The 26,758-nt window shown below is 44.6% G+C and overlaps 1 protein-coding gene across 1 annotated transcript in view; it reads right to left on the bottom strand.

The window, feature by feature from the left end:
* LOC107393628 (transmembrane protein 132D) overlaps nucleotides 1-26,490 on the bottom strand; it is a 37,061-nt gene extending 10,571 nt beyond the window's left edge. Inside the window, exons 1-4 of the mRNA XM_054731357.2 lie at nucleotides 26,070-26,490; nucleotides 20,123-20,999; nucleotides 13,013-13,150; nucleotides 3,672-3,864 (exon numbers count right to left, since the gene is read on the bottom strand). Of these exons, the coding sequence (XP_054587332.2) occupies nucleotides 3,672-3,864; nucleotides 13,013-13,150; nucleotides 20,123-20,999; nucleotides 26,070-26,184 (1,323 nt within the window). The 5' untranslated portion in view covers nucleotides 26,185-26,490. The remainder of the gene's footprint in view (nucleotides 1-3,671; nucleotides 3,865-13,012; nucleotides 13,151-20,122; nucleotides 21,000-26,069) is intronic.
* Between the last annotated feature and the right edge of the window lie 268 nt (nucleotides 26,491-26,758).

Genomic DNA, 26,758 nt, shown 5'->3' with positions numbered 1-26,758 from the left:
CTGACTCCCAACACCAGTCTTGATAAGTCTCTCAGCCCTGTGGAGGATGTTTGTCCTACTTTTCTTTAAAGACCAAGTTCACTAATTTTCTCTACACAATAGCAATGTTCTCTAGTATTAATAATATATAATGTTTTGAGAGTCGATCCCTGCTGAAAAAACAGCATATTTTGTATTTTGGATGCTGGTTTAGCATGCTGGTGCTAGGATTCTGGATTCTAGACCAGCATGCTGGTCCACCAGATGAACAATCACCAAACACAACATATGCTGGTCCACTATTTTATTTTTTCAGCAGAGATTTCTATGGGAAATAAGCTTTGGCGCTCCCGTTTCAGGAGGCAGAAGTTAGCCAGAGGAGTGGTGGGCAGAAGATGATATTGGGACATCTCGCCTCTAATTGGCTAACAGCAACAGTGATGTTTCATCTCCACAAATAAGTCAAGTCTGAAGGAGTTCTGCTGTGTGGTCCATTGCTAATGCTAATGGTTAGTTTCTACAAACCAAGACATGTTCTGCTGTTTCCTGGATGCTAAACCAACAACAGCCTTCCCTGTCACAAGCCAAGATGGGTCAGCCCGTAGAGCCGAGTGGTTTTTCTAGTCCGAGCAGTTCCCCCTTTATCTTAGAACAATGTTTAATGCAGGATATGAAGATTGCTTTCACGTTTAGCCTGCATGTTAAACTCAGAGTGATCAATCAAAAACATCAAGTAAAAAACCTTTCTCTGTAAACTCAGTCTTCTAGAGAATAGTTCTAATCCCGCTCAATAGGAGGGTTTTCCATCATGAAAGGTCTGTTTTAGGTCATAGGTCAGTAATTGTTTGCTAGAGAGAAGAATTCCTGGTTCCATCTTTACAGCAAGTGGTTCCAGGTTCCAGACCATCACACTACCACCACCAGGGTGTTGTTTTAGTGTTAGCTTTACTCCTGATGGAACGGGAAACACACATTCTAGAAAGTTCCTCTTTGTCTAGTCTACAGAGTATTTTCCCAAAAGTATTGGGATTAATCCAAATGGTTTCAGGAAAATGTGAGACAGAACTTTGTGTTTTTATATTATCTGTATTTCCATTACTAGAACTTCAGGGTAGATTACAGGAACCTCCAGACATGTGTGTGTCTCCACTTGACCGGGCCGGCCGAACGGCCATTTTCAGGAACCTTCTGAGTACCTGCACATTCAAAGATACTTTATTAATCCCAGAGGGAAATTAGAGTTTCAGTACACACAATTCAGAGATCAGACATACATGGGCAAGACACATGACAAGAATTGGCGACTGTGGTCATTCGCAACCTTGAGTCGTGCTACCTTAATAAAGATAAGAGGGTAATGGGAGGTATTGATTCGGGAGGAGGGAAAAAAAGGCACTTCACAGCTACTTTCCCACCAGGAGGGCGGCTTTGCCCTGCAAAAAAACACCTCAGACAGATATGGAACAGACTTCAGACAGCACAACATAGATACTCCAATAGGAAGGCGGGGGGGGCGGCTGGGATCCTGTTTCCCCAGCGAGAGCAGCCATGTACAGCGCTCAGCCACTGTAGCCACAGGTGGGAGGGAGTCCACCAATCCGAAGGCGGGGGGTTCACAGCATCTGTCTGCATTCCTTCGTGGGGGTTTGTTGTTAGCATCTCGAGGCTGCTCTGGCGTCAGATTCGGATAACAAGACTTTGTTTGGGTCAGGCTGAGATAATTTTTCTCTCCTCCTTCAGTCTTTACTGATCATTCCAGTCCTTCAGTGAAGCCAATTTAGGTTTTTAAACTTGTCCATACCGTCCGGTGACCCTCTCCAAGACGACATCCATTTTGCGCACTAATACCGGTATCGCAGCTAGAACATTGTCCAGCTTGCTGGTCTAGAATCCATGGGTAGCTCCCAACAGCTTGGTGGAGTAGCTGAGCAGAACCTCTGGTTAACTCGCGCTGATTGGTTGTAACTCAGTAGGAAATGACATCAGTAGACCTTGTCTCAAACAACTGGTTAAATTAGAAGAGTTTCTGGTGAAGAAGAATGGAAGCAAAGGAAAATAAGCACCGATCGCACTTAAAATCTAACTTCCGGCACCGGATAAAGACGGGAATTTCCCCACCGACTCAGTTAACGGGGCTTTGTTGTCTCACAGAGCGCTGTAAAAAAACAGGACTTTTTGGCGCTGGTCAGTGACATCACTCACTGCTATAACAGTCGCGATACTGCAAAGTTCTGAAAGGGCTGAATTTGAATGGAAACAAAACAGCTGAGAGGACTGGGACATCTTATCTTCTGGTCAATTTCCCCATCCCAGGAACTACCCTGTAGTTCTGGTAATGGAAACCGCTATTGTCGACAGTGGTGAAGACACTCATCCTTGGATTTCATCTTTGCACCCCCGACCAAGTATTTTGTAATATTGAGTTATGACCTCTGACCTTTATCTGAACTAAGTGAGGCCTAATACTCTGGGCTCTTTTTTCTTGACTTTAGGGCAAGGCAGGATGGGTTGCTTTTTGAGATCTTTTAGCCTCCTTCATGTTATCAGAGAGAATAGATTCCTTCTCAGCTTTCCAAAAAATGGGGTTAATCAAAAATGGGTCGAAAACCTTTTTTACATAGGGTCACATTGGTTTCACATCCTCGTATGTCACTGTGAAAACTGCCTCTTTTAAACAGCGTTGATAGAAGAGACGGATATTTGTGTGAATCATCATGCTGAGTGTGTAGCACAGTCTTTGTGAATTATCCCATAAATCAAATTTAAAGTGACAGTTAGCCATTTTGAGTATGCAGATGAGGCAGATGGATATGTGTCCCTCGACTCCCAAGCTGGTTTAAATGAAGCTAAAATAGACTAACTGAACTTTTTTCCTCTTCCTTCCTGCTCTGAAGGTTGCATCAGGGAGGCTTTTTGCCTCCGATTTGAAATGCTGGAGCTGATGCGTTATCCCTTTGAGCCAACGAGAAAATCTCCTCGTGTTTGGCCCTCGGCCTGGGGTCGGCTTCAACTCAACGAGCGAGATGAATCATGTCAAATTCACAAATCAGGAAACTGCAAGCATGTTATCATTTAAAGCACCCCAGCAGCACTGTGGAGGAAATGTAGAAGGCAGCCTGTGAAATAATGTAAAGACTAAAGCACTTCATATCTGCTGCCTTGTACACTGACATTATGTGAGCTCGTAATAATGCCTAAAACAGGACAGTGGCCCAGGTGTCAAATAACCAAGATTCAACATTGTTATTCAAACAGCTGTAATGTTTAGTGAAGGGGATTATATCATGGATTAATTACAGAGTAAGTGTAGCACAATGAAGAGGCCCGAGGCACCAAAATAGCAGCACATGAAGCAGCTGTTAGAAGCAAAGGATGACCACATATTGCACGCCAGAGCGGAGAAGAACAACACAGAAGAGGGGTGTCAGCTAGATGACAGTCAACGGCACAAGGTCACATTCTGCTGAAAATAGAAGCCATTTACTAAACAAAACTGAAGCACATCCAGCCTTCTGAGTATGCAAACCAGACAGGGAGGGATCAGAGCAAAGTGCATTTCATGATGTTTTTCACGCGTCGATGCTCAAATGCAGTCCAAGTGTTGGCGGTTTATTGGAAATGAGGCTGTCAGTGATGTGGATGCTGGGGTTCGCCATGATTACGTGTGACATAAAAACTGTCATCTAACTCACCATTACAAGAGGAGCCAGGCCAACAAAGTCTCTCTGGGTTGTATAAATCCTCATGGCTCCTTCAGTCTTGGCTACACTTTTGGGCACAGATGGTAGCTCCAGCTTCCATATGATCACCTGGCTGTCAACAGGGCTGCTCAGCTCCTCCACCTCAAAGTCCATCTGAAGTACCTCCAGCAGGCTGCTTTCAAGCCTGAATTAGGAAACACAAAGCTTGGATAAGTGAGCAAATGGAGAAGGTGTTTTTCCAGGTATTCCATCATTATAAAAAATTAAAAGACAAATAGGCACACATCACAATTCTTGTTCTGCCCAATAGCCTGGTTTTCACTGTCACTTAAAATAAGGTCAAAAAAACAACCAACCACCTGATATGCCTGATTGGATGTCTTTTATTTCTAAAACTAGGTCAAAATGCAAAAGCAGTTGGTTAAAATAGAACTAAAACTGCCTTTCAAAAGCAATATCATCAGATGGATTTTAGCCAGACTCCTGGCTGCCTCCTCTTCAACGTTGAGTATTTTACTTCCTAATTAAAGGGGACATATTGTACAAAACTCTCCTTTTGCATCCTTTTGTGCTGACAAGAGGGTCTCTACTCCAAACACAAAATTCGCCCATCCATTTCCTGTCAGTCTTTGCTTTGAGGAATTATGTGTTTGAAACGTGGTGTTTCAAAAAGTCCCTGTTTGTGATGTCACAAATAGGGAAAGTAGAACAGAGCCATCTCTTACATTCAAGAGAGAGCTGCTGCTGTTGGAGAAGCTGCTCTACTCTGAGCCCCTCCCAGCTATCAGAGCTTCTCAGCTTTTAGCAGCCCGAGTGGGGGATGGGTGGGCGTAGCAGCCACAGCTTGTTTTCTGAAAGTGACATAGCCCTGAAACAGCTCATTCTGGAAGGCACTGAAACCATCAAGAATAAAACTGCTGAATAAAGCAAAGAACTTCATGAACATATTTGGTATATGGTAACATGGAACTAATGCAACTTTAAAAAAAGTCATTAGGTGTTTCCTTTAAACAAGGACAATAAAATTGTCAGCTGGGGAATTTGATTTTAGTCCAAATGTTGTCATTTGAATGTATGTCTTTTTTGCAGATTAATAATATTAACTCCTATTTTTATTAATATTTCCAACATTAAACAGCTTATTGTGAACACAACGTATCAACTGAAGCAAAAATGTTATTTAAAAACAGTTTACATTGGAACATTTGGCCTTGACAAACCATAAGACTGATAATAATGTAACTTTTAGTCTCTATTGTTTTCTGAATAATTATCATTTTAAGTATTTGTCTTGTCCACTTTTAATATTATTTCTTTAAGGTTTGCAGCCATTTATTTATGTGCAGCTCTCTTGAGGTCAGGTTAGTCTGGACTTCAGCTGATCCCTTGCAGAAAGTGATGTTTTAATTTATTTACCCATTCATGCTGATTTACTGCAGGATCTTTATTCTGGCAAAAGGCCCAGATTATGCTAAGTTTCAGCTAACACACAAATGTCCTCATATCTGACCCTAGAACACTCTGGTATATAAAACTGGTTGTGGTTAACTCAGCAGCAACAAGGTGTCCAAATCATCCTCCTCCTGTGTTCTGCTAGCTTTAGTTATATGGGGCTGATTTGCTGTGTGTGTGTGTGCGCGCATGCGTGCGCGCGCGTGTGCGCGTGCGTGTGTGTGTGTGCGCGCGTGCGTGTGCGCGTGCACGTGTGTGTGTGTGTGTTTTACAAAGGGCCAAATATCCCACATATAACATCTGTTTGTAAACACAATTTTGAAATGTGGATGATTATTCTAAACTGGTGTAAAAATGGAATAATGTTGAGATCTCGTCTCTCGTCTCGTCTTCCTCCGCTTATCCGGGTCCGGGTCGCGGGGGCAGCATCCCAACTAGGGAGCTCCAGGCCGTCCTCTCCCCGGCCTTGTCCACCAGCTCCTCCGGCAGGACCCCAAGGCGTTCCCGGACCAGATTGGAGATGTAACCTCTCCAACGTGTCCTGGGTCGACCCGGGGGCCTTCTGCCGGCAGGACATGCCCGAAACACCTCCCCGGGGAGGCGTCCAGGAGGCATCCTGACCAGATGCCCAAACCACCTCAACTGGCTCCTTTCGATCCGGAGGAGCAGCGGTTCTACTCCGAGTCCCTCCCGAATGTCCGAGCTCCTCACCCTATCTCTAAGGCTGAGCCCGGCCACCCTACGGAGGAAACTCATTTCGGCCGCTTGTATCCGCAATCTCGTTCTTTCGGTTATTACCCAAAGCTCATGACCATAGGTGAGGATTGGGACGTAGATCGACCGGTAAATCGAGAGCCTGGCTTTCTGGCTCAGCTCCCTCTTCCCCACGACAGATCGGCTTAGCGTCCGCATCACTGCAGACGCCGAACCAATCCGCCTGTCGATCTCCCGATCCCTCCTACCCTCACTCGTGAACAAGACCCCGAGATACTTAAACTCCTCCACTTGAGGTAGGACCTCTCCCCCGACCCGGAGGTGGCAAGCCACCCTTTTCCGGTCGAGAACCATGGTCTCAGATTTGGAGGTGCTGATCCTCATCCCAGCCGCTTCACATTCGGCCGCGAACCTACCCAGCAAGAGCTGAAGGTCAGAGCTGGATGAAGCTAGGAGGACCACATCATCCGCAAAAAGCAGAGACGAGATTCTCCTGCCACCAAACTCGACACACTCCACACCACGGCTGCGTCTAGAAATTCTGTCCATAAAAGTGATGAACAGAACCGGTGACAAAGGGCAGCCCTGGCGGAGTCCAACCCTCACTGGGAACAGGTCCGACTTACTACCGGCTATGCGGACCAAACTCACGCTCCTCTGGTAAAGGGACTGAATGGCCCTTAACAGAAAGCCACCCACCCCATACTCCTGGAGCGTCCCCCACAGGGTGCCCCTGGGGACACGGTCATAAGCCTTCTCCAAATCCACAAAACACATGTGGATTGGTTGGGCAAACTCCCATGCCCCCTCCATCACCCTTGCAAGGGTATAGAGCTGGTCCACAGTTCCACGGCCAGGACGAAAACCACATTGCTCCTCCTCTATCTGAGATTCAACTATCGATCGGACCCTCCTCTCCAGTACCTTGGCGTAGACCTTTCCAGGGAGGCTGAGGAGTGTGATCCCCCTATAGTTGGAACACACCCTCAGGTCACCCTTCTTAAAGATGGGGACCACCACCCCGGTCTGCCACTCCCTAGGAACTGCCCCCGATGACCACGCAATGTTGTAGAGACGTGTCAACCATGACAGCCCTACAACATCCATAGCCTTGAGATACCCAGGACGAACCTCATCCGCCCCCGGGGCTCCGCCGCTGTGTAGTTGTTTGACTACCTCAGCAACTTCTGCCCCCGAGATCGGACAGTCCATCCCCAGGCCTCCCAGCTCTGGTTCCTCCTCGGAATGCGCATTGGTGGGATTGAGGAGCTCCTCAAAGTATTCCTTCCACCGTCCGACTATAGCCTCAGTTGACGTCAGCAGCTCCCCATCCCCACTGTAAACAGTGTGAGCGAGTTGCTGCCTTCCTCTCCTGAGGCGCCGGACAGTTTGCCAGAACCTCTTTGGAGCCGATCGATAGTCTTTCTCCATGGCCTCACCAAACTCCTCCCACGCCCGAGATTTTGCCTCGGCAACTGCCACTGCTGCACCCCGCTTGGCTATCCGGTACCTGTCTGCTGCCTCCGGAGACCCACAGACCAGCCACGCCCTGTAGGCCTCCTTCTTCAGCCTGACGGCTCCCCGAACCTCTGGTGTCCACCAGCGGGTACGGGGGTTGCCACCACGACTGGCACCGGCCACCTTACGGCCACAGCTAGCAACAGCCGCCTCGACAATCGCAGAGTGGAACAAGGCCCACTCGGACTCAATGTCCCCCACTGCTCTCGGGACGTGGTCAAAGCTCTGCCGGAGGTGGGAGTTGAAGACCGTCTTGACAGGTTCTTCTGCCAGGCGTTCCCAGCAGACCCTCACTATGCGTTTGGGTCTGCCAGGTCTACGCGGCATGTTCCCTTGCCATCTGATCCAACTCACCACCAGGTGGTGATCAGTTGACAGCTCCGCCCCCCTCTTCACTCGGGTGTCCAAAACATACGGCCGCAGGTCAGATGATACGACTACAAAATCTATCATCGACCTGTGACCTAGGCTGCCCTGGTACCAAGTGTACCGGTGGGCATCCTTATGTTCGAACATGGTGTTCGTTATGGCCAAACTGCGGCTTGCACAGAAGTCCAATAACAAAACACCGCTCGAGTTCAGATTAGGTGGGCCGTTCCTCCCAATCACACCCCTCCAGGTCAAGCTGTCATTGCCCACGTGAGCATTGAAGTCCCCCAGCAGGACAATGGAGTCCCCTGATGGAGCACTATCTAGCACTCGTCCCAGGGACTCCAAAAAGGGTGGGTACTCTGAACTGATATTTGGCCCATAAGCACAAACAACAGTCAGGACCCGTTCCCCGACCCGAAGGCGCAAGGAAGCTACCCTCTTGTCCCCCGGGGTAAACCCCAACACACAGGCAGAGAGCCTCGGAGCTAACAAAAAGCCAACCCCAGCCCTCTGCCTCTCACCCGGAGCAACTCCAGCAAAGTAGAGTGTCCAACCCCTCTCCAGGTCTCGGGTTCCAGAGCCAATGCAATGTGTCGAGGTGAGTCCGACTATATCTAGCCGGTACCGCTCAACCTCTGCCACAAGCTCCGGCTCCTTCCCCGCCAGCGAGGTGACGTTCCATGTCCCAAAAACTAGTTTTCTTGTCCGGGGATTGGACCGCCAAGGCTCCCGCCTTGGTCTGCCACCCGATTCGCATTGCACCGGACCCTTCATGTTCCTCCTGCGGGTGGTGGGTCCACAGTTGGACGAGCCCATGTATCCGGTTCGGGCTGGGCCCGGCCGGGCCCCATGGGCGAAAGCCCGGCCACCAGGCGCTCGCTCACGGGCCCCAACCCCAGGCCTGGCTCCAGGGTGGGACCCCGGTAACCCTCCGGGCCGGGTACTCCGACTCTTCATTTTAACCGCCATGAAAGATCCTTCGAACCGTTCTTTGTCTCACCCTTCACCTAAGACCAATTTGTCATGGGAGACCCTACCAGGGGCACTAAGTGCCCCAGACAACATAGCTCCTAGGATCATTAGGGCACTCAAACTCCTCCACCACGATAAGGTGACGGTTCAAGGAGGGTTGAGATCTATTTTATTAAAAGTTCCCAAATGTAATGTATTGCCTGACTTAAAACATGCCAGTCTTCCTTTTTTGAATAATATTAAACCTTTAAAAAACCCATTTTCTTCCCTGGAACCGAACTTCTAGAGATATTCAGCTCAAAATTCATACTGACGTGTTATGAAATAGGCCCCATGGAAATGTAGACATTTCCAAGTGGGATCTGAGGAACTGAAACAAGACATGATCCGCCCCATTTTTCAGCTTTGAAGAGGACTCATGCATCTGGAGGCATTTTCACAGACACATAGAATAAAATTAAAAAGGATCCTTGGACGTCTTTCTGCAGATGCCAGACCGAGGAATGTCCACAAGTATTAAACGTGAGTGTAGAAGGTGGCGCGAGGGCAGCAGCATCCTGCATTTATAAGAGAAGCATAAGCTTATAATGGCCTCTTGGTGATGACAGCAGAACACCATCTCCTCTTGCCATGCATACTATTTTTCTTGCATGGCCCAAAGTTTTTATTTCAGGTGTTATTCCTTGGCACAGTATCGAACATCTGGGAAGATTTATTATCGGGCCACAATACTATAAGCATGCACATAACAACATGGACTTTATCGAACTCTCTGCACTGTGTACATGTTATAAATCACTGTCAGAGTCGTGCAGACACATACTAAGTCTTTTTTGCTGCACCAAAACGAAGCTGCACACCTGTCTGTGCAACAACAAAAACAGCGTACAATTGTAATCACATGTATAAATCCTCCAATAAATTCAGAGCTCAACAACAAAGCACACAAAAAGGATTTTTCTTATTAAGGGCAAGAACAAGATTTAGTGTAATTTAATCATTGTAGCATATTGCTCAGAGACCTGAGATTTAAAGATGGTAATCGCATTCTGGTCAAGTATTACCAGAAGATACGCTTGGCTCGCATAAGCATGCACAGCACATCCTCTTAAGTCTGCATTAACACAGATATCCATGCGATAGGGGATGCTGTCATGTTACACCCCCCCTTGTCATTCTTGTGAGTCTTGCAGGAGAATGATCAACAACCCCATCAACAATGTTTTTATGGCCTGCAATCTGTCTGTGAGTTTATTAAGATCTAAGCTGACCTGACTCCACTGAGGAGGGGGACAGCAGAGAAGAGCTTCAGCGTTCTGATGTGTCAAATACTTTCTGCGCTCCCTGAAGCCTGAAGCTAGGCAGAATGTGGAGGAAATTCCCACAGAGGTGCGACAGTAGACGCTCTCAGCAGGGGTTCTATGTATTTCATCACATTTTTTCAAAGGATTAATATGTCAACCCGCTACGGTGCCGTCATAAACAATGTCATAATCCACAACAAATAGGGAAAACAGCTTAATCAGGTCATGGCAATTCTGACAAGTTCTGTCTTTGTTCAAAACAAACAAGATGTCTGTGGTTTGAAATCTAACAGGGTTGAACAACGATACACTTAGATTCTACAGTTTTGTCGAGTGGAGTCAAGAAATTGGATTTTATTCAATAACACAGAATTAGCTTTCTAAACCAACTGTTTGGGTTTATTATGGTGAAACTTGGCTGCACATGCTTGCTCTTTTCCAGCACTGGACACCATTCACACACAGATTTAGAGCTTTATAGTCGTAAAATCTTTTCTTGGAGCTGCTAAAAAAGCAAACATAATCTTACTGTTTGAATCCAATATCAAAGTATCTGCTTTGGGCTTCACTGGTGAGTTTATGTTGCAGAAAAGATTCAGGAAGTCCACAATAACAAGGCTGCTGAGGGCCAGTTGGACGGTCAGCTGGTTAGTTAGCTCACGTTGAAGATGGCCGATTCTAAAGTTCTCATCATCAATAATTTAGACTTAAAAAAGAAAGCTGGACCCAATAAGTGATATTTTTGATCCACAGGGAGTGAAGAAAAGTGCCTTTTTAGTTTTCCTCCAGTTCTGCCAAAAACTGTCTTCATATGGTGCTCACTGGTGGAATGACCTCTGATTCGCTGGATACAATTTAGTGGTAATTTCAGTATAATTAGAAATACCCTTAATCTAGTTTGTGAACTACTTTACACATAGCTTCATTTTGGTCTCTTATCATTATTGACTTTGTTTACCTCAACTGACCAATGTGTTTATTTTTATTTCAGTAAAATGCTGGCAGGCTCAAACAATCAATGAAAACCGCCAGCTCGGTGGACTTGGACTGCACTGGCCTGACATTCCCTTCGTTCTGCTCCCAGGAGACAGAGCGGTTGTGAAGTTGAGTCTTGTGTTGGTCTGGTTGACCCATTGATTCTTCCCCTGGTAGATGGTTTTTCTGGGATAGAAAGTTTAGCTTTGGCCATGGTTCTGACATCTTAGTTATGTATTGATGAATCTGTGTCGCTGTCCTTGGTACTGAACTAGAAGATGTATTGTGAAAGTGTTGTTTTCTCTCTCAGGCTCATAGTTTTTCTAATTTCACATTAGATGTAATATTCTATTAACTGGGTGCAGTAAGCTTGTTTGTAGTATAAATACAGTAATTATTATGACCAGTGCATCAAATATCAATATGTGACCGCAGAATAACGACTTTACTATTACACTATGTCAGTTCTGCCTCTTTACACAAGAAACGGTCTTTTTTATGAAAAAAACTACTGTGTCTTGTATGTATCTTCACTCTAGTTTGCGCAGCTAGACCATTTTCTATATTATTTGTTATAATCCTTCTGACAGAAGTAAACATACACTTTTTAAATAATTATCGAGAACTAATTTTAAGAAAATATGAACAAATCTCCAAGCTGACCTCAGTGATGATGAAAGAGGGAATGCTATTTCATTCTTTTAAACAAAAATCCTATATTTAACCTTTAAAACAAGTATTTTTTGTGTGTGTTTTTTGTGGAGCTGCAGTATAAAACCTATAAGCTCATTAATTTTAACCAGTCTTTGGCCCCTTTCTACATTTTGTTTTCATGCCTCTTCTTTGCCAGCTTCAGCTCCTGACATAAACAAGTAATGCAGATTCTGCCATATATGCTGTGAGAGCACCTGCAATCAGACACTTTAGAATAAAAGACACAACAACTTTATTCTGTTCTGGCCCTCCTACACTGTGTCCCTTTTAAGAGTCCATATAGAGTTTAAACTCTTAATGTTCACCTCTAACACCTTAATAGGTCATGCCCCTAACAACACCACTGATTCATCATCTGCTACGTCCCTCTTCACCATTAAGATCCATCGGCAGCTAACCGTCTCCAGTTGACAAATCAATCGCTTCATTAAAATCAGACCTTCTCCATTAAAGCTTCTATATTAGGGAACTTTCTGCATTATAGTTGAATAAATCTGCATCTGTCTTTGAATACAAACTCAAATCCAAACTATTTTGTGAGTTTTTTTATTACCAGTTATTCCTTTGTTTTGTACAAATCTACCCAACCATACTTACATTTGTTTCACTTGTAAAGGTATTTAGAAATGTTCAGCCCCAATAACAGGACAGGAACACTGCTACAACTGTGAGTATCTCTGAATTTAAATCAGAATGATGAAATCCATGATGTTGTTGATAGTTGAGGTAGAAAATGGTTTGAAAAATGGTTGAAGCTCTAACAGCCCAACATGGCTAATTAAAATACCACTAAACTAACAACAAACTGAACTAGGGTACTATAGCTGCTGAACTAGAAAAAGATGCCTAAGATAAGCTGTAGTCTTGTTTAATGCAATGTAAGATTGAGGTTTGAGCAGAACAACCTGCAAATGTCTTGTGAATAGTTTTAATGTTACAGTCATGTTTTACTATAGTCCTGCAATCCTTTTAGGTCCCCTGGTAAAATGTGTTCTACCACCACGATTCATGGACATATCCAACTGGTAAAAGTTTATAAAGTATAACAGTACAAGGAAAAAGTGGGCAATAAATGTAAAAGCTGTAATGTCCATTTGTAAGGAGCACCTGCGACCAACCTGTGCTTTAGGGATATAGCAAATGTCCTTCTGGGACACAGCACAGTGGTTCGTCTTTTGCCTTCAGGTGCAACTGCAACCCCCCCCCCCCCCCCCCCCCCCCCCCCAGGCTTTTTAAGGGTTACTGTTACTGTTAATACAAAGATGCAAAGATTTGACACATAGATTATTCAGTCCAACTTTTCAAACTCGCCTTTTTCCTGGTATGGGAGCTTTCCTTTGACAAATAGCAGCAATGGCTCCATCTGCACCCAAATCCAGAGTGATGTCCCACAGGAGAGAGTTACTGGGAGTTGCTGTTCGAAAGGTCACGCCTTTCTTTACCGATGCTCTGAAAGAAAAGTCATACATGAAAAGGTCAAAAACAGGGTCAATGTGAAGTTCCTTCATATGTATGTGTACTAAATGTAATGCCTATGTTCTCTAAAATAAAACTTTTGTTTGATTTATAGAAAATCCAGCACTTGATCTGTTCACCTTTCTGTGCTCTGATAGTTTAAAATGTGCTGATGAGTCATTAGGTTGTAAATGCAGTCTGACGGGCTTTCCTCAGCGTGAGCAGTGTGCACTGGGTCAAGTGTTAATGAGATAGTCTTCTGTAGGAATTGTATGGGTCAGGAGATGCATGCAAATAAAATTACCAAAAATAAAGAAATAAACCTGCAACCTGCTGCTGCAGTAGTAAAATTCCATATGCATGGCCTTGTCACGGTCTGCGTTCTACATCTCCGTCATGTGTATCCTTGTGTTCTCCATCCCTCTCTAGGTTCCCCTTATGTGTCCGGCGAGTCTTCGCCTCCAGTGTCCCACCTGCAGAATCCCCCCTTCATCCTTCACCAGAGTCCCCTCGTCATCCTCCACCAGAGTTCTCGTTCCATAAGCCTCCTGAGTCTTCGTCCCCTCAGCCTCTTGAGTCTCCTGTGCCCCGACTCCTGGTTCCCTGTTGCCGGCCCCCCCGAGCCTCCTGGTCCCAGCTCCTGGTTCCCCGTCGCCGACCTCCCAGATTCTCCTGGTCCCTAGTCCCCTTGTCTTTTGCTTTGTGTGTGTCCTGTGGGCATCTGGTATCTGCCCCTTGAGGGGTGGTACTGTCATGGTCTGCATTCTGCGTCTCCCTCATGTGTCTCCTCGTGTTCTCCATCCCTCTCTAGGTTCCCCTTATGTGTCTCCTTGTGTTCCTCGTGTCTCCTTGTCTGCATTCCCCCTCAGGTGCCTCCCTGTTGTCCCCAGCCCCCACCAGGTTCTCTCCAGGTTTCCCTCATGTTTCCCTTAGTCACTTTTCTTATCATTAGTTTTCTGTTATTGTAGATTGTTTAGTTCGTTTCTCCCTTTAGGTATCATCCTCCCCTGTCTTCCAGTGTTTTTGGTTCTCTTACTCCTAGATCATTAGTTTTATTTTCTTTAGTTCTCCAGTGTCTTATTTCTACAAGTGTTTTAAGTTATTCAGTTTAGTAGCTTTGTTTAACAGGTTTTAGTTAGGGTTTTCCTCACCTGCCCTGTTCTGCTCCTCTTGGTTATTGGTATCACCTGTGCCCAATCCTGCTGATCACCCAGCCCCTGAGTATAAAACCCTGTCCTGTCTTTCTGTGTTTGTTGGTCCATTGTTCGTGTCATCGTTGTTTTGTCCCCCCTCCTTCTAGGTCTCTAGGTTATTTGGCTTTGTGCCCTGCTTGGATTTTATTTATATTTTTCATCCTAAGAAAGGAATATTTTCTTTCACATCCGCTCCTGCTTCGTGTCGTTCTGGGTATCTGCATTTTGGGTCCAACTCCCCTGGCTCTCAATGTGACGGGACTCTTTGTGTGTTTTTGTAAGGCTCTTAGAAGTCCCATTGCAGGTTGTTTCAGACAGACCAAAGGGAAAAAAAACAAACAAATTTATGTATAATTCTTTGGTTTTGATCTGGCTGTAAAGCTGTGTGGTTTATCTCCCAATCTTGGAGATAAACACAAGAGTTGAGAGCATTATGAGTCTCTAAGGAAGTGTAATCTATGATAAGAGCAGCAGCAATCTGAGCACTTCGCCTGCTTTTGGCTTTGGTTTTAGTTTCCAAAATCAGGAAAAGAAAATGAAATGTTGGTTCTGTTCAACACAGTCAGAGATAACCATTGTTTGTGTGAGCAAACTTTTGGTTCAAAGTCAGACCAACTGGTGCTCATTAGTTTCTGACTTTTTACCAAGAGTTTGATCTGCACATCTATCATTTAGTAGATGACAGAGAGTCTATTTCCAACACCTTTGTGGTTTGTCATTGTTTGTTACAACCTGCTGTTGTAACATCAGGAGGAACTTGTGGCACGTGTTTTTCTTTTCTCTATGAATGAATCAGAAGTTTAAAGTTAAAGTAGATGAAGATCTCGTTGATTAAAGGCTTCAATTACAAAGGAATAATTGGTTTATTTGTATGAGTGTGGGCATGTCTCTTCACGACCCTGCAGACCGACTGTTTCCTTTCTACCTGCTCACAGCAGAAGCTGATTACTTTGATTAACAAGAGGACAAGGCAATGAGGGGATCGTTTAGTCTAATGTAAGGCTTCTTGAGAAAAATATGGCTTTGTGTTTTTGTTAGATTAGTGAAAATACTATGATCTATCACAAACTTGGCCTTTTCCTTTGGAATCCAGCAGGTTGTACCACAAATGTGGTGAACGTCAGGACGAAAAAACTGATTTATTCAGTCGTCTTTATCTTTGAATAGTAAATCAATCACCAGAGGAAAGTCACTGATGCAGACAAAGGTCTGTCTCTCTGTTTGGATCCTGAAACTGTGATTAACATTGACTGGAGGAGTGTAAGAGAAGGGGATAATTGTTATCGGCCAGCAACTTCCCAGGAGGCAACAACAGAGATGGAAAACACTCAATCAGGTCTAAACAAGTAGAGCAACGGGTGATGTTCGGATGTCAGACTTCTGCAGGTTTCTGATTTGCTTTAAAGGTGTGTTTTACTCGTTTATTCAATACATAGTGTAAATCAATGCATCATGAGCATTAAAAAAGCTATGATGCTCCTGTTCTGAGATGCAGAAGTGTGCTGTTGCAGAGGTGGGCTGAAAGCAGCAGGATTGTTCATTGTATGATATGCACACACCTCGCTTCTGATTGGCCACCAGAATGTGTTCAGCCATGTTGCATAGTCACCAAGACACTCTTGGCTCTCTTTCCTCGATGCAAAATAATAATAATAATAATTTTAAGTCTTACTGTGGGCTGGCTTGAGCCTAAATGGGCGGGGCCATGGATGCAAATTCACAGTGTGACATATATATATGTAAGAATTTTCAAATCCTAGCATTTCACTGTCTATTTCCTGTAAGAAGCTAATGCAGGAGATAGGTGTAGGAGACTGTTTTTATGTTGTACAGAAATGTGTGTGTTCCCTAGTTATTTCAGCTTGCGGTTACATTATATATACCTGGTAGAAAGCCACACAGGACACCACCCCCATGCAACCAATCCAAATTAACACATGCAATATTAATCAAAGGTTGGCTGTGTAAATCTTTCCCTTCTGCACCACGCTGCCTAGCTCAGCATTAGTTTAACCAACATGAGTAATCCTTTTTTTAGATGAAATTGCAATACTACTGCCTACTGTCGAGAATCCTAATTGCATTGTGATTCTGCAGTTTGTTTTCAATCAGGACAAACTTAAAGCCTTTATTCTGCTATAATTCATCTGCTAAGAAAGATGGCATTTTCCATGTAATAATGCAAAAGCTTATGGGGGTAGTTCACCCAGTAATGGCCTCTGAGTCGGTGCCCTGCCACAAAGAAACACCTCTGCATACTGAGCTGCGAGGAGCAGGGGTTGCCTAATAAAGTCTTCATAGACCTAGGATTTGTATCGACTGATTGCAAAGGATATCTAGTTACATAAAAAAAGCTGGACCGATTCCTCCATGTGGCCCAGACTCACATGCATCCCATCACAGTGAAGATGCTGCATGGGATTATTAATTGCTTCTGTGTTCATTTTTTATGTTTCCATCTTTAACTTTGTGATCTTTGTGCATCACTGCGAGGGCCAAAGCGGCGCCTGTGAACCCTGATGCAATCATAAACAGATGCAGCCATTAATTATGCAGGCAAATGTCCGACGTTTAGCCAGTCTGATGGCCAGCCATTAGCAGCGTGCTCGTCGATCGCATAGAGCAGTTCAGGGAGTTGGAGGAGGGTGCGTTCATGCCAACGTCGCTGCCAGATGGCAAACACTGCAGCCCTCTGAATGAATGTAAAAGCCTTATTTGTTGGAGGGATGAAGGATTAGGTCTCCAGGTTGAAAAGCTTACTCAAACATTTTTATGGAAAAGCAAAAGTTTGATAGTAGTTTACCATTTGAGGGTTGCACCGAGATAAGTTTGAATAATTAGAAAGGATAAAATTCCACCTCCTGTCGGTTTATAACCTTAGTCAAAGCCTCACACAGACGTACGGCTCTGAAAAAACAAAAGGTTGCTGGTCCTTTACCCTTTACTCTGGCCATATCACTAACAGGTTAATCATGCTGATGAGAGAATATTAGGGAGAGCTTAATGGGACATTCAGACGGTGATAAAGCACACAGACAGCTGTTGAAGTCTGGATGCACACAGCTTGTTAATATGCAGATAAGCCGGGTAAAGGCCGCAGTGTTACTACGCAACAGACAGGAAAACAGAGCATCTGCGGCGCTCCTGGGATGCAACATGGAATTTCTGAGTCTAGCTGACAGAACTGAACTGATTTAAGTCACTAGGAAAAATCTTCTAATTAAAACCAAATTGATGAGAAGGCAGGAACTGAACTAAAAGGGAAGAGGAAGTGAGGTGGCATCCACGTTCCTATGGATGATTAAGTAAATGAGTTAAAGCGACAATGATTAAAGACGACAGGGTGAATAAAAAAGGAAATTAGCTTTTTGTTTTTGGCTTCATTGCTTCTGCAAAGTGACAGGAGGAAAAGAAAACCTGATAATTAAGACGAATACAAGGCCTGACCTTTAAAACTACCAGCACGGGCTCAACGAGACATTAGAAAAGTAAAAGTGAAACTTGCAATGTTTCACCTGAGGGGGTTTTATGCACTCATGAAGATCTGTGGAGGGGTGTCCACTCAGGCAATATTTACCATTTTTAACATTTACAAATGAAATGAAACAGAGATTTAATAATTCAGGACTGCCTCCTCATCCGAAGCAAGTCCAGGTGGAACTAACTCGATTGTTTTTTCTCTGCATGCACTGATGGAATCCTGCAGTTATTCTTTTAGTAAATAAGAACAGACTATGACTATTGTCCAGGAATCCCTTCACTTTTAAACTTCAGCCTTTATGGACTTTTCTTTGTTTGGCCAGGCTTTAAGTTATCCTGGACATCGCTCAGGAACTCAGACAGATTTATGACACGCTCAAACAAATCTAATTAATAGTAGTAAGAGAAAAAGCCTTCCATGCCTCCTGGCAGATCATTATTCAACTGCTCTGAGTCAAACAGATAGTGTCTTGAATAATAACAAAAAAATCAGTTTGTAATCAGTTTGGTGCACATCCCTGCTCGCCCGCTCTGACAGCTAACCTCGGTGAATCCAGCTCTGCTGGCGTGGGCTTGTGTTTGATCTCCATCAGGATGATGACAACAAAAGGCTTCAGATGACCATGGAAACATTAATGAGACCGTGAGAGCTGGCTGGAGGCTTTTCATTTACTTTACTTCCAGTTTCGAGGTGCTTATCTCCCATGTTGCATCATCTCCCCAAGACAGTGGAGCAACAAACTCCCTCTGTTCTAAAAAGAACAAGTTTCTATACTTTCTTTTGCAACTATATTTCCATTTAAAGGTTGAGATCATGAGTGCTGTGATGAAGTTCTTCCACTCTGACAGATTTCTTTTGTTTTTAGTTTGTTGGGGGGGGGGGGGGGGCAAACCTTAATGTTTCAGCTCAGAAAAAGATGAGCCGAGTAAATAAAAAGTGAACTTTTCAAAGGTCGATTTCATTTATGAAGCAGTTGAAACCCCTCCAAACCAACCTGAACCTTTCTGAAAAGTACTTTTTACATAATATACGATTCAGTTTTTTGTTGAATCACACATAAATTGTGATTAACTACATTAGCATTAAAGCTGAGCTCAGTTTCAGCGGCTACACCCAGACCTGATCGCATACAGACCTGTAGAATCAAACAATCATAGAACAACACGAAGGATAAACGATCTCAAAAAGCAGAGCGTCAATCCTCATTCTTAAAAATGAAAAGAACCAAGAACAACATCTAAAGTACTGCAGGCCTCACTTGGTTCAGGTTAAAGTCAGAGATCTGATGCAAAGAGATCTGCTGACCATGAACAGCACAAAGACCTGCCTTACATTCACCTAAAACATCTGGATGACCTCCGTGACCTTTGGGTTAATATTCTGTGGACTGATGAGACAAGTGGACCTTGAAAGTGTGTCCCATTTCCTCAGGAGTAAAACAGCACCATGCCGTCAGACGTGGTGGTGGTAGTGTAAAGGTCTGAGGCTGATCTGCTGCTTCAGGACCAGGACCACTTGCTGCAACTGATGGAACCTGGAATTCTGCTCTCTAACAGTACATTCTGACCTTTGACCTTTAACGAATCCTTTATGCTGGAACACCCTCTGATGAGTCTGAATTAAAGCTATTTTCTTAAAAAGAATGAGACAGCATTCCTCCAGAGGTGTGAGAGACTCATTACCGGTTATCACAAAAGCCTGATTGCAGTTTCCTCCGAGGGCGTTCCAACCAGTTATTAAGTTTAGAGGGTAATTACTTTTGACTTAAAGCCGTGCTGGTTTGAATCACTTTTCTCAGCACAAACACGAGACATCTGTAACAGCTGTTTACTAAAAAGTTTAAAGGGTATTTTCTTTAAAAACAACATTTCTGTTTTCTCACTTTTAGGGACATGAATTTATGATTTACTGGTTTGCATCACTAATCTTCGCCTTCATACGTTCAGGAGTGGAGTGCCACTACAGCCCAGACATGAAAAGTCACACGTTTTTTTCTGATCCACGTCAACCTTGATGGCCCCCGCTCTTGAAGCAAAAGTAATGTCATCAGGCTGCGCTGAAGCACATAATCTATGGTATTTCTCAGAAAGACCACTGTGATATTTTCAGAGAAATGCTGTAATCCACGTTGCATCCCACTGCCCCTGATGTGGCCTTATTCCTGATGCCATGGGATTAGTGTAAGAATTAGGGGAGACGACTAATACTGTCAGTGGCACTTTACTGAAATGACATCACTATAGTACCTCATACTGTATTCATTCACATCCCTGCAGGGACACCGGGCCGTACCTGAGGGTGAAGTTGGTCAGCTGAGCAGAGCTGGCCATCAGAATGTAGAAAGTGGCAATGTCAGTCTTCTTCAGAGGTTTGGAGGATGTCCGTATCACGATGGCGTTTCCAAGTTTGAGCCTGGAAAGGGTTGCCATTCCCTTGGGAACCTGCAGAAGATTCACACTTCCAATCCTCTGCATAGGAGTAACGGGAATGTTCTCAGTCTGCTGCTGGGAGCTGCTCCAACGACTTCCATTCCCAGTATTACACTTCCCATTGATTCTGGGCTGAGCCTGGTAGTACAGCTCCACTGAGTTCCCAGCTGAAGGATCCTGCCTCTCCCTGCTGGTGCCCTCTGACCCAAGAGCAAACCAGCCAGGCACGGGAACCAGCTCGGCCATACAGGTTCCCCTCTCACCTCCAACGGCGCAGGAGCCCCTCACCTCCTGCGTTTGCCAGAAAGCGTAAACTGTCACACACGGTAGCTCATCCTCGGCGCTCTCACCCTTGCTCCAGTCCCTCCCTGCTACATAGAAGAGAACCCGAACTTTAGGTTTGGAAGAGAAAACCCGAGGCGTCAGCACAAAGGCCTGGATCTTCCAGTTGAATGTGAAGACGCCCGGGGCATTGAAGAGCTGCACAGACTGGACCAGATCCAGAGGCACAAGCCTCTCTGTGTACATAGCTCCATAGCTGGCACTGACAGCTGGCTGCCGGCTGGCTCTTAAAATAACAAAGGGCTGCGTGTGACTCTGCATGCTGGAATTCCTCATGAAGTCCTGTCCGGCCTCCTTAAGGAAGAGGTAGTCAGCATCTTGTACCTCATAGCTGACCGGCAGGAAGACGGGTAAAGGCACAGGACTCCGGCTGTCCGTCATTTCTTTGCTGCTCAAATCTGTGGGATGAAAATATGAAAATCAGCTTGTTGCTCCCAGAGTCTAATAGCCACACTTCTTGGACCAATAACATAACTGAAGATTTGAATTCTCATCAGCATTTGCAAAATAAAACATGGACAGAACTTTGGGCCGCCTGAGGACAAATGATCAGCTGAGTGTGGCATCAAAGATTTAAAAAAGCTTCTGAGCTTAACCTTAAACCTTTAGCTTTCCCATTAACAAAGAGTGACAACATGAACAAGGAAAACTTTGTGCTTCGCCCTAAATGTCAATTTTGTAATGGAATTTCTAGAGTTCACCTCAAGTGAACGTGCTGTTAAAGCTGAGTTACAGGAGCAGACAAAGGATGCTGAGTATGGGGGATGGGAGGAAAGCTACAGAGCGGAATCATGGAGAAGGAGGATCGGAGTGATGGAGAATGAGATGGAAGCAGATGATTCCTAAAGGGAGCAGCTGGAAGAAGGAAGTTTGTCCCTGTCAAACTGGAATTATACATGGAACAGTTTGTTCAGCTGCCAACAACGAGTTGGTGCTTTATAAAGATGACAAAGTTGATTTTCTGTCTTTTGTTTTTCCGGAATGAGATTTTTATAAAGTCAATTAGCCCAAAAAAACAAACATTAAAGACCTTTTAAAATGAGCATCTCTGTAATTGAATGACAGCCTCCATCAATAAACAAGACACACAAATCTTTAGGTCAAAATTATGAGTATTTTTAGAATTTGTTTGATGTTTTTGTTTTTTGGTTCAGATATTATGATTAAACCAGAACCTCAAAGGTATGTTACCATTTCAGAATCAGTAGGCTTTTATTGCCATATGTGTGAGAAATCACAACATTAGGAAACTGCTGCAAATGAATTTCAGGTTTTACCCTGGTTTCATTTCTCTCATGGATGACTTACTTTCCCTGACTTGAATCAGAAAGTTTCAATCTGATAATAAAATGTAACTTCTGGGATGTAGATCGACTGGTAAATCGAGTAAAACTCAAAGTATCACAGAAAAAAACAAATGGGTGAAATGAAAAAAGATGACACACACAGTGCTGTTTATATCTAAATTATTAATTGTTGTTCATCATTTTAGAAGGCTTAAAGCATTTTTTTTACTCAGAATGATTGGTCGGGTCCCCTCATGGCTGCTGGCATTTGATGAGTCTGTCATCCTTCTATCTTTGCTGCTTTTCATCTACATCCATCCACTCCAGCTGAAGCCCATGGAGAAAGCCGAAGAGCGGCACAGCGGTGACTATGCTGTACGTGTCAGAGCCGCATCAAGCCGCAGGCTCTCGGAGGAAGACAGCAGCATGTGTCTTTTTCCTCCTTGCCTACACAGACTGGAGTTTCATTCATGTTCACCGAGTGGGCGACACAGTGGATGAAGGAGAGACTGGAGCCTGCCAGTGGCCACAGTGACAGATGTGCCATTTGATATCAGAGCTGGCAGGAGGTCCTTTTGTAAAAAAAAAAAACTAGCTTACTTTGTCCGAGGTTGGGAAAACAGCTCTGCAGTCGGGTGTCATGCATCATCCTGATCATGTCAGATGCTTTTAGTTTCTGCATGGCTGAAGAGCATTTAAATTAAAACCTGTTTGGGTGCAGAATTGGCCTAGCTCGGAGATAAACTCTTTATATTTGTTTTCTGGCAATTATTTTAGATATTAATCAATAAAACGCATAAAACTTTTATCATGACTTTGGTCCTGAAGCCTCTCAGATCTCTCGTTCTGAAAAACACCTTCTTCAGTCGAGCCAAGAAGCTGTTGGAATGCTTTCTTATTAAGCTGTTTATGCAAGCATTTCCACGCTGACACAATCTTTGATCACCTTTCTCTGCGCAGATGAAAACGGTCCATTACATCTCATTTATTCTTTAGACGTTATTTGAACACACGGCATCTGGAGGCAGCAAACGAACTTGAGATTTCAAATGGCTTTGTAAGATCGTGTTTTCATACCAACTCTTATTTTGTTTTGTTTGATTTTTAAATTCACCTTATTGCTCCAAAAACGTTAAAACCTTGCAGGACATCCAAGCATCTACTTTTAGATACCGTAAATCCTCTAATACAGGCCGGTATTCAATTAAAGGCCGGGTCTCCAATTTTGGCCGGTGTCTCACTTTTGATTTGCCAGTGATAGACCGCGAGGGTAACTTTAACCGTGCGGAGACGAAGAGGAGGCGAAAATTTGATATCAATTTCAAAGAGAACGTGCTGATTATGCTGCAGAACACTCTGGGGAGTAGCAGGGGTTGTATGAACTAGTCAACTTCACTATGACATTTTATGCCTGTCGTCGACTAGTCGCTGTCACGTGATAATGACCGGCAAGATGCAGCCCTCGGAAAAGACAGCAGCCTGCTGTCAGCAGGTGACAAGCTCCTGCGCTCGGGGGGGGGGGGACGCGCTGTGCCAGAGCGTCGGTACTGACACGCGATCGTTCATGTCAGTTCATTTCCTTTAATATTTTCTGTCTTTTATTTGCACCTGATGTGTTTCGCTGCTGTGGAGCGAGGCGCATCACCTTGTCATCCAGTGACGCACAGATCACTGATGCGGCCGGCAAGCAGCGAGCACTCCGCTGTTTTTGCGGTCAGCAGATCTGCCTCCTGAGCACGGCCACAGTAACAATCAGGTGTCGCCACCTCAAAAAATTATTTAACACGCGATTGTTCATGTCGGTTCATTTCCTTTAATGTTTTCTGTCTTTTATTTGCGCCTGATGCATTTCGCTGCTGTGGAGCGGGGCACATCACCTTGTCATCCAGTGATGCACCTAACTGATGCGGCCGGCAAGCAGCGAGCACTCCGCTGTTTTTGCGGTCGGTAGATCTTTTAGAACTGCAGTTCAAAGGTAACTCATAAGGTGAATATATATGAACCCAGGTAGCAGTTTTTCTTTAGGATTGAGAGGAGATGCAGGAAGATAATAAACAGATACAGGACAGAACAATAGTCAAATAAAAACAAGTTGTACCTGGTGGTTGCAACAAACAGACACCATTGAAGATAATCAGAAGTGAGGAACAGAAAATGAAATAATTATTTTAATGTTTAGAGCAGCAGGAACTCTGAGAGGCTGCAGGTGTATCAGTGAGTTTGCGGCCGCTGCGTAGGAGGAGGGGGGAGAGGGCTGAAGCAGAAACTACCGTTGTTAAAAGAAATGTGTTTAACTTTGAAAATGTGGGCGCAATTTTAATTGTCAAAAACTCCAGCGAACCATTAGTTCATTTTGCTCAAATAGAAATTGAGGTCTGCCTCTAATTCTGGCCCTCCTTCCAATAAAGGCCTGGGGCTTGATGAGCTTGAGTCAAATACAGGCCCGGACCTGTATTAGAGGATTTACGGTAATTACATATTTATTCCACATCTCCATTTTATATAAACATGCTAAAAATACTACTCTGCAGCATCTAAGTATACTGCTCCACAGTGTCTTTAAGCATAGTTTCTCACTTGTAATAAATTGTTGTATTATTCTATCAAAACGCACAAAGCCTGAGCATCCAAAGTGAATTCTAATGCGCACTAATAGCTTTCACCATATGTGCAACACATCTTCACATTCCCAGCAACATCACAAAAGGCGATGGGTGTCTGCATTTTAATTAGTGATTGGGAGATGAAAAGATCTATTTTTACCTGAAACCTCTCCTTGCCTCCGTGCGGCTTCAGGTGTTACTTTAGATCAGATGATGGTCAAATATCAGCATGGGTTCAGAAATAATAAAACCTGTTGGCAGCAGCTCTGATGCTACTGAAGCTAATTATCTACCTGCAGCTGAGATGATTTTAATGTTTTGATCAGCTGACCTTTCCCAGCACATTTGATGCTCACTGATGATGCTTGTGAGATGATCAGCACGTGACACAGGAAGAGGATCTTGTATTATTCCGTACTTTCGTTGCGGAAAGTTAAAGTTTTGTTGTTAATTATTAACATGCATCTGGATCTGGATTCGCTCTGGTCTACCTGTACTGCCTCAGAGACACAGATGTGGGATGTCGTTCCAATATCTCATTCAAGATAAGAGACAGAAGTAAAATAGCACCAATAGGATTTGTTTTCATTTGTGTGTGTGTGTGTGTGTGTGTGTGTGTGTGTGTGTGTGTGTGTGTGTGTGTGTGTGTGTGTGTGTGTGTGTGTGTGTATGTGTGTGTGTGTGTGTGTGTGTGTGTGTGTGTGTGTGTGTGTGTGTGTATGTGTGTGTGTGTGTGTGTGTGTGCGCGCGCGCGTGCGCAGGTCGGGTTTTTCCCAGACAGAAGGTTGAAGCTCCAGACATCTCTTACCCTCGTACCAACACTTGTGTCATGTTTTAGGGGAGCAACATGCAGAGTGATGGATGATGGAACCTGCAGTACATGAGGTCAGAGCAGTGAAGACAGTGAGAGAGGTGGGAGAGATTGAGGGCGGCTTAAGCTGAAGCTGTGATTGTTGGGATTGCTGCTTCCAGTGAAACTCTTAAAGCTTCTTTATGTAAAAAAATCAGTTTTCTCAGTTTTAGTCATCCTGTCAAACACCCTGCCTTCACCACAAAAGGCCTTCTAAGCTTCACAGTTAATGCCTTTGTGATGCCCCCCCAAACACACACACACACGCGCGCGCGCGCGCGCACACACACACACACACACACACTCACTTTCTTGTTTCCTGTGTGTGCACCCAGCAGACATCAGAGTAGATAAACAAAGCTCAGATTTGAATACAAACCCAAAAAGTCTCTTTACTCCTGGTTGGCTCCATCCTAAATGTTTAATGTCCTCTCTCACTGCTTTGACATCCTTTCTGTGCCTCTAGTAAGTCGCACAATTATGCTTAGTTTAGGCTCGCTGGAGCACCACATCACTGCAGAGTGAGATGAAAGTTTGTGGCGAAAATAGGACATTTATTCATTATTGAAACTTCTAACGATGATCGCTATAAAAGCTGTGAGAGGCAGACTCCTGTCAGGGGATGGGTCAACCTCAGGAGGTCAGAGGGACTTCTCTGAATCTCTCGTTTCAGCTTAGAATAAAGAAAGAAAGCCATCAAAAGGAAACAGTCAGCTCCAGCTTGCCTACCTTGGGTGGATACTGCTGTGATAGTTGCAAGGACTATCTGTAAAAGCATCCAAATCCTCCTCTGAGAGCGCATTTTTTTACGCAGCGCGGCTCGCTGGTCCAGACAGGTTTCCATCTTCAGCCGTTTGCGTTCAGTAGATCGTTTTCATCCGCGCACTCATCATCACCATCCTCACCATCACACCTGTGGGAGTAGAGATGTGCCCCGCGTTTCAGGAAAGATCCAGATCCGCGCTCTTTGGCAGCGCCTCGGCTGTGCGTAAAAGTTGCGCGTAAAGATCCCGGAGACAGAAGGGAAACGTAAATGGTTTGTAGATCCGTCGGTTTCCCGAAGTCTGCCGCTGCTCCTGGGACTCCGCGGTGCACGTTTGCAGCTCAACACTGTCTCGTGCGCAGCCTTCAGGGCGCTCAACTCGTCATGTGTCACAGTTCATCCGCTCAGGAAGCCGCGTCCAGATTAACCCTGCGCGCGCGCGCACGTGTGTGTGTGTGTGTGTGTGGGGGGGGGGGGGGGGGGGGGTCTCGGAGCCGCGATGATTCCAGAAGAGTACAGAGCAACTTTAATCACTTTAACCACCTGATTGTCTGTCCGGAGTCCGAATGATGCAGGAAACCGAAGTGTGTGTGTGTGTGTGTGTGTGTGTGTGTGTGTGTGTGTGTGTGTGTGTGTGTGTGTGTGTGTGTGTGTG

The sequence above is a fragment of the Nothobranchius furzeri genome, chromosome 17 (assembly GCF_043380555.1).
Source record: "Nothobranchius furzeri strain GRZ-AD chromosome 17, NfurGRZ-RIMD1, whole genome shotgun sequence".
NCBI lineage: Eukaryota > Metazoa > Chordata > Actinopteri > Cyprinodontiformes > Nothobranchiidae > Nothobranchius > Nothobranchius furzeri.
This window is presented reverse-complemented; position numbering and strand designations above follow the sequence as displayed.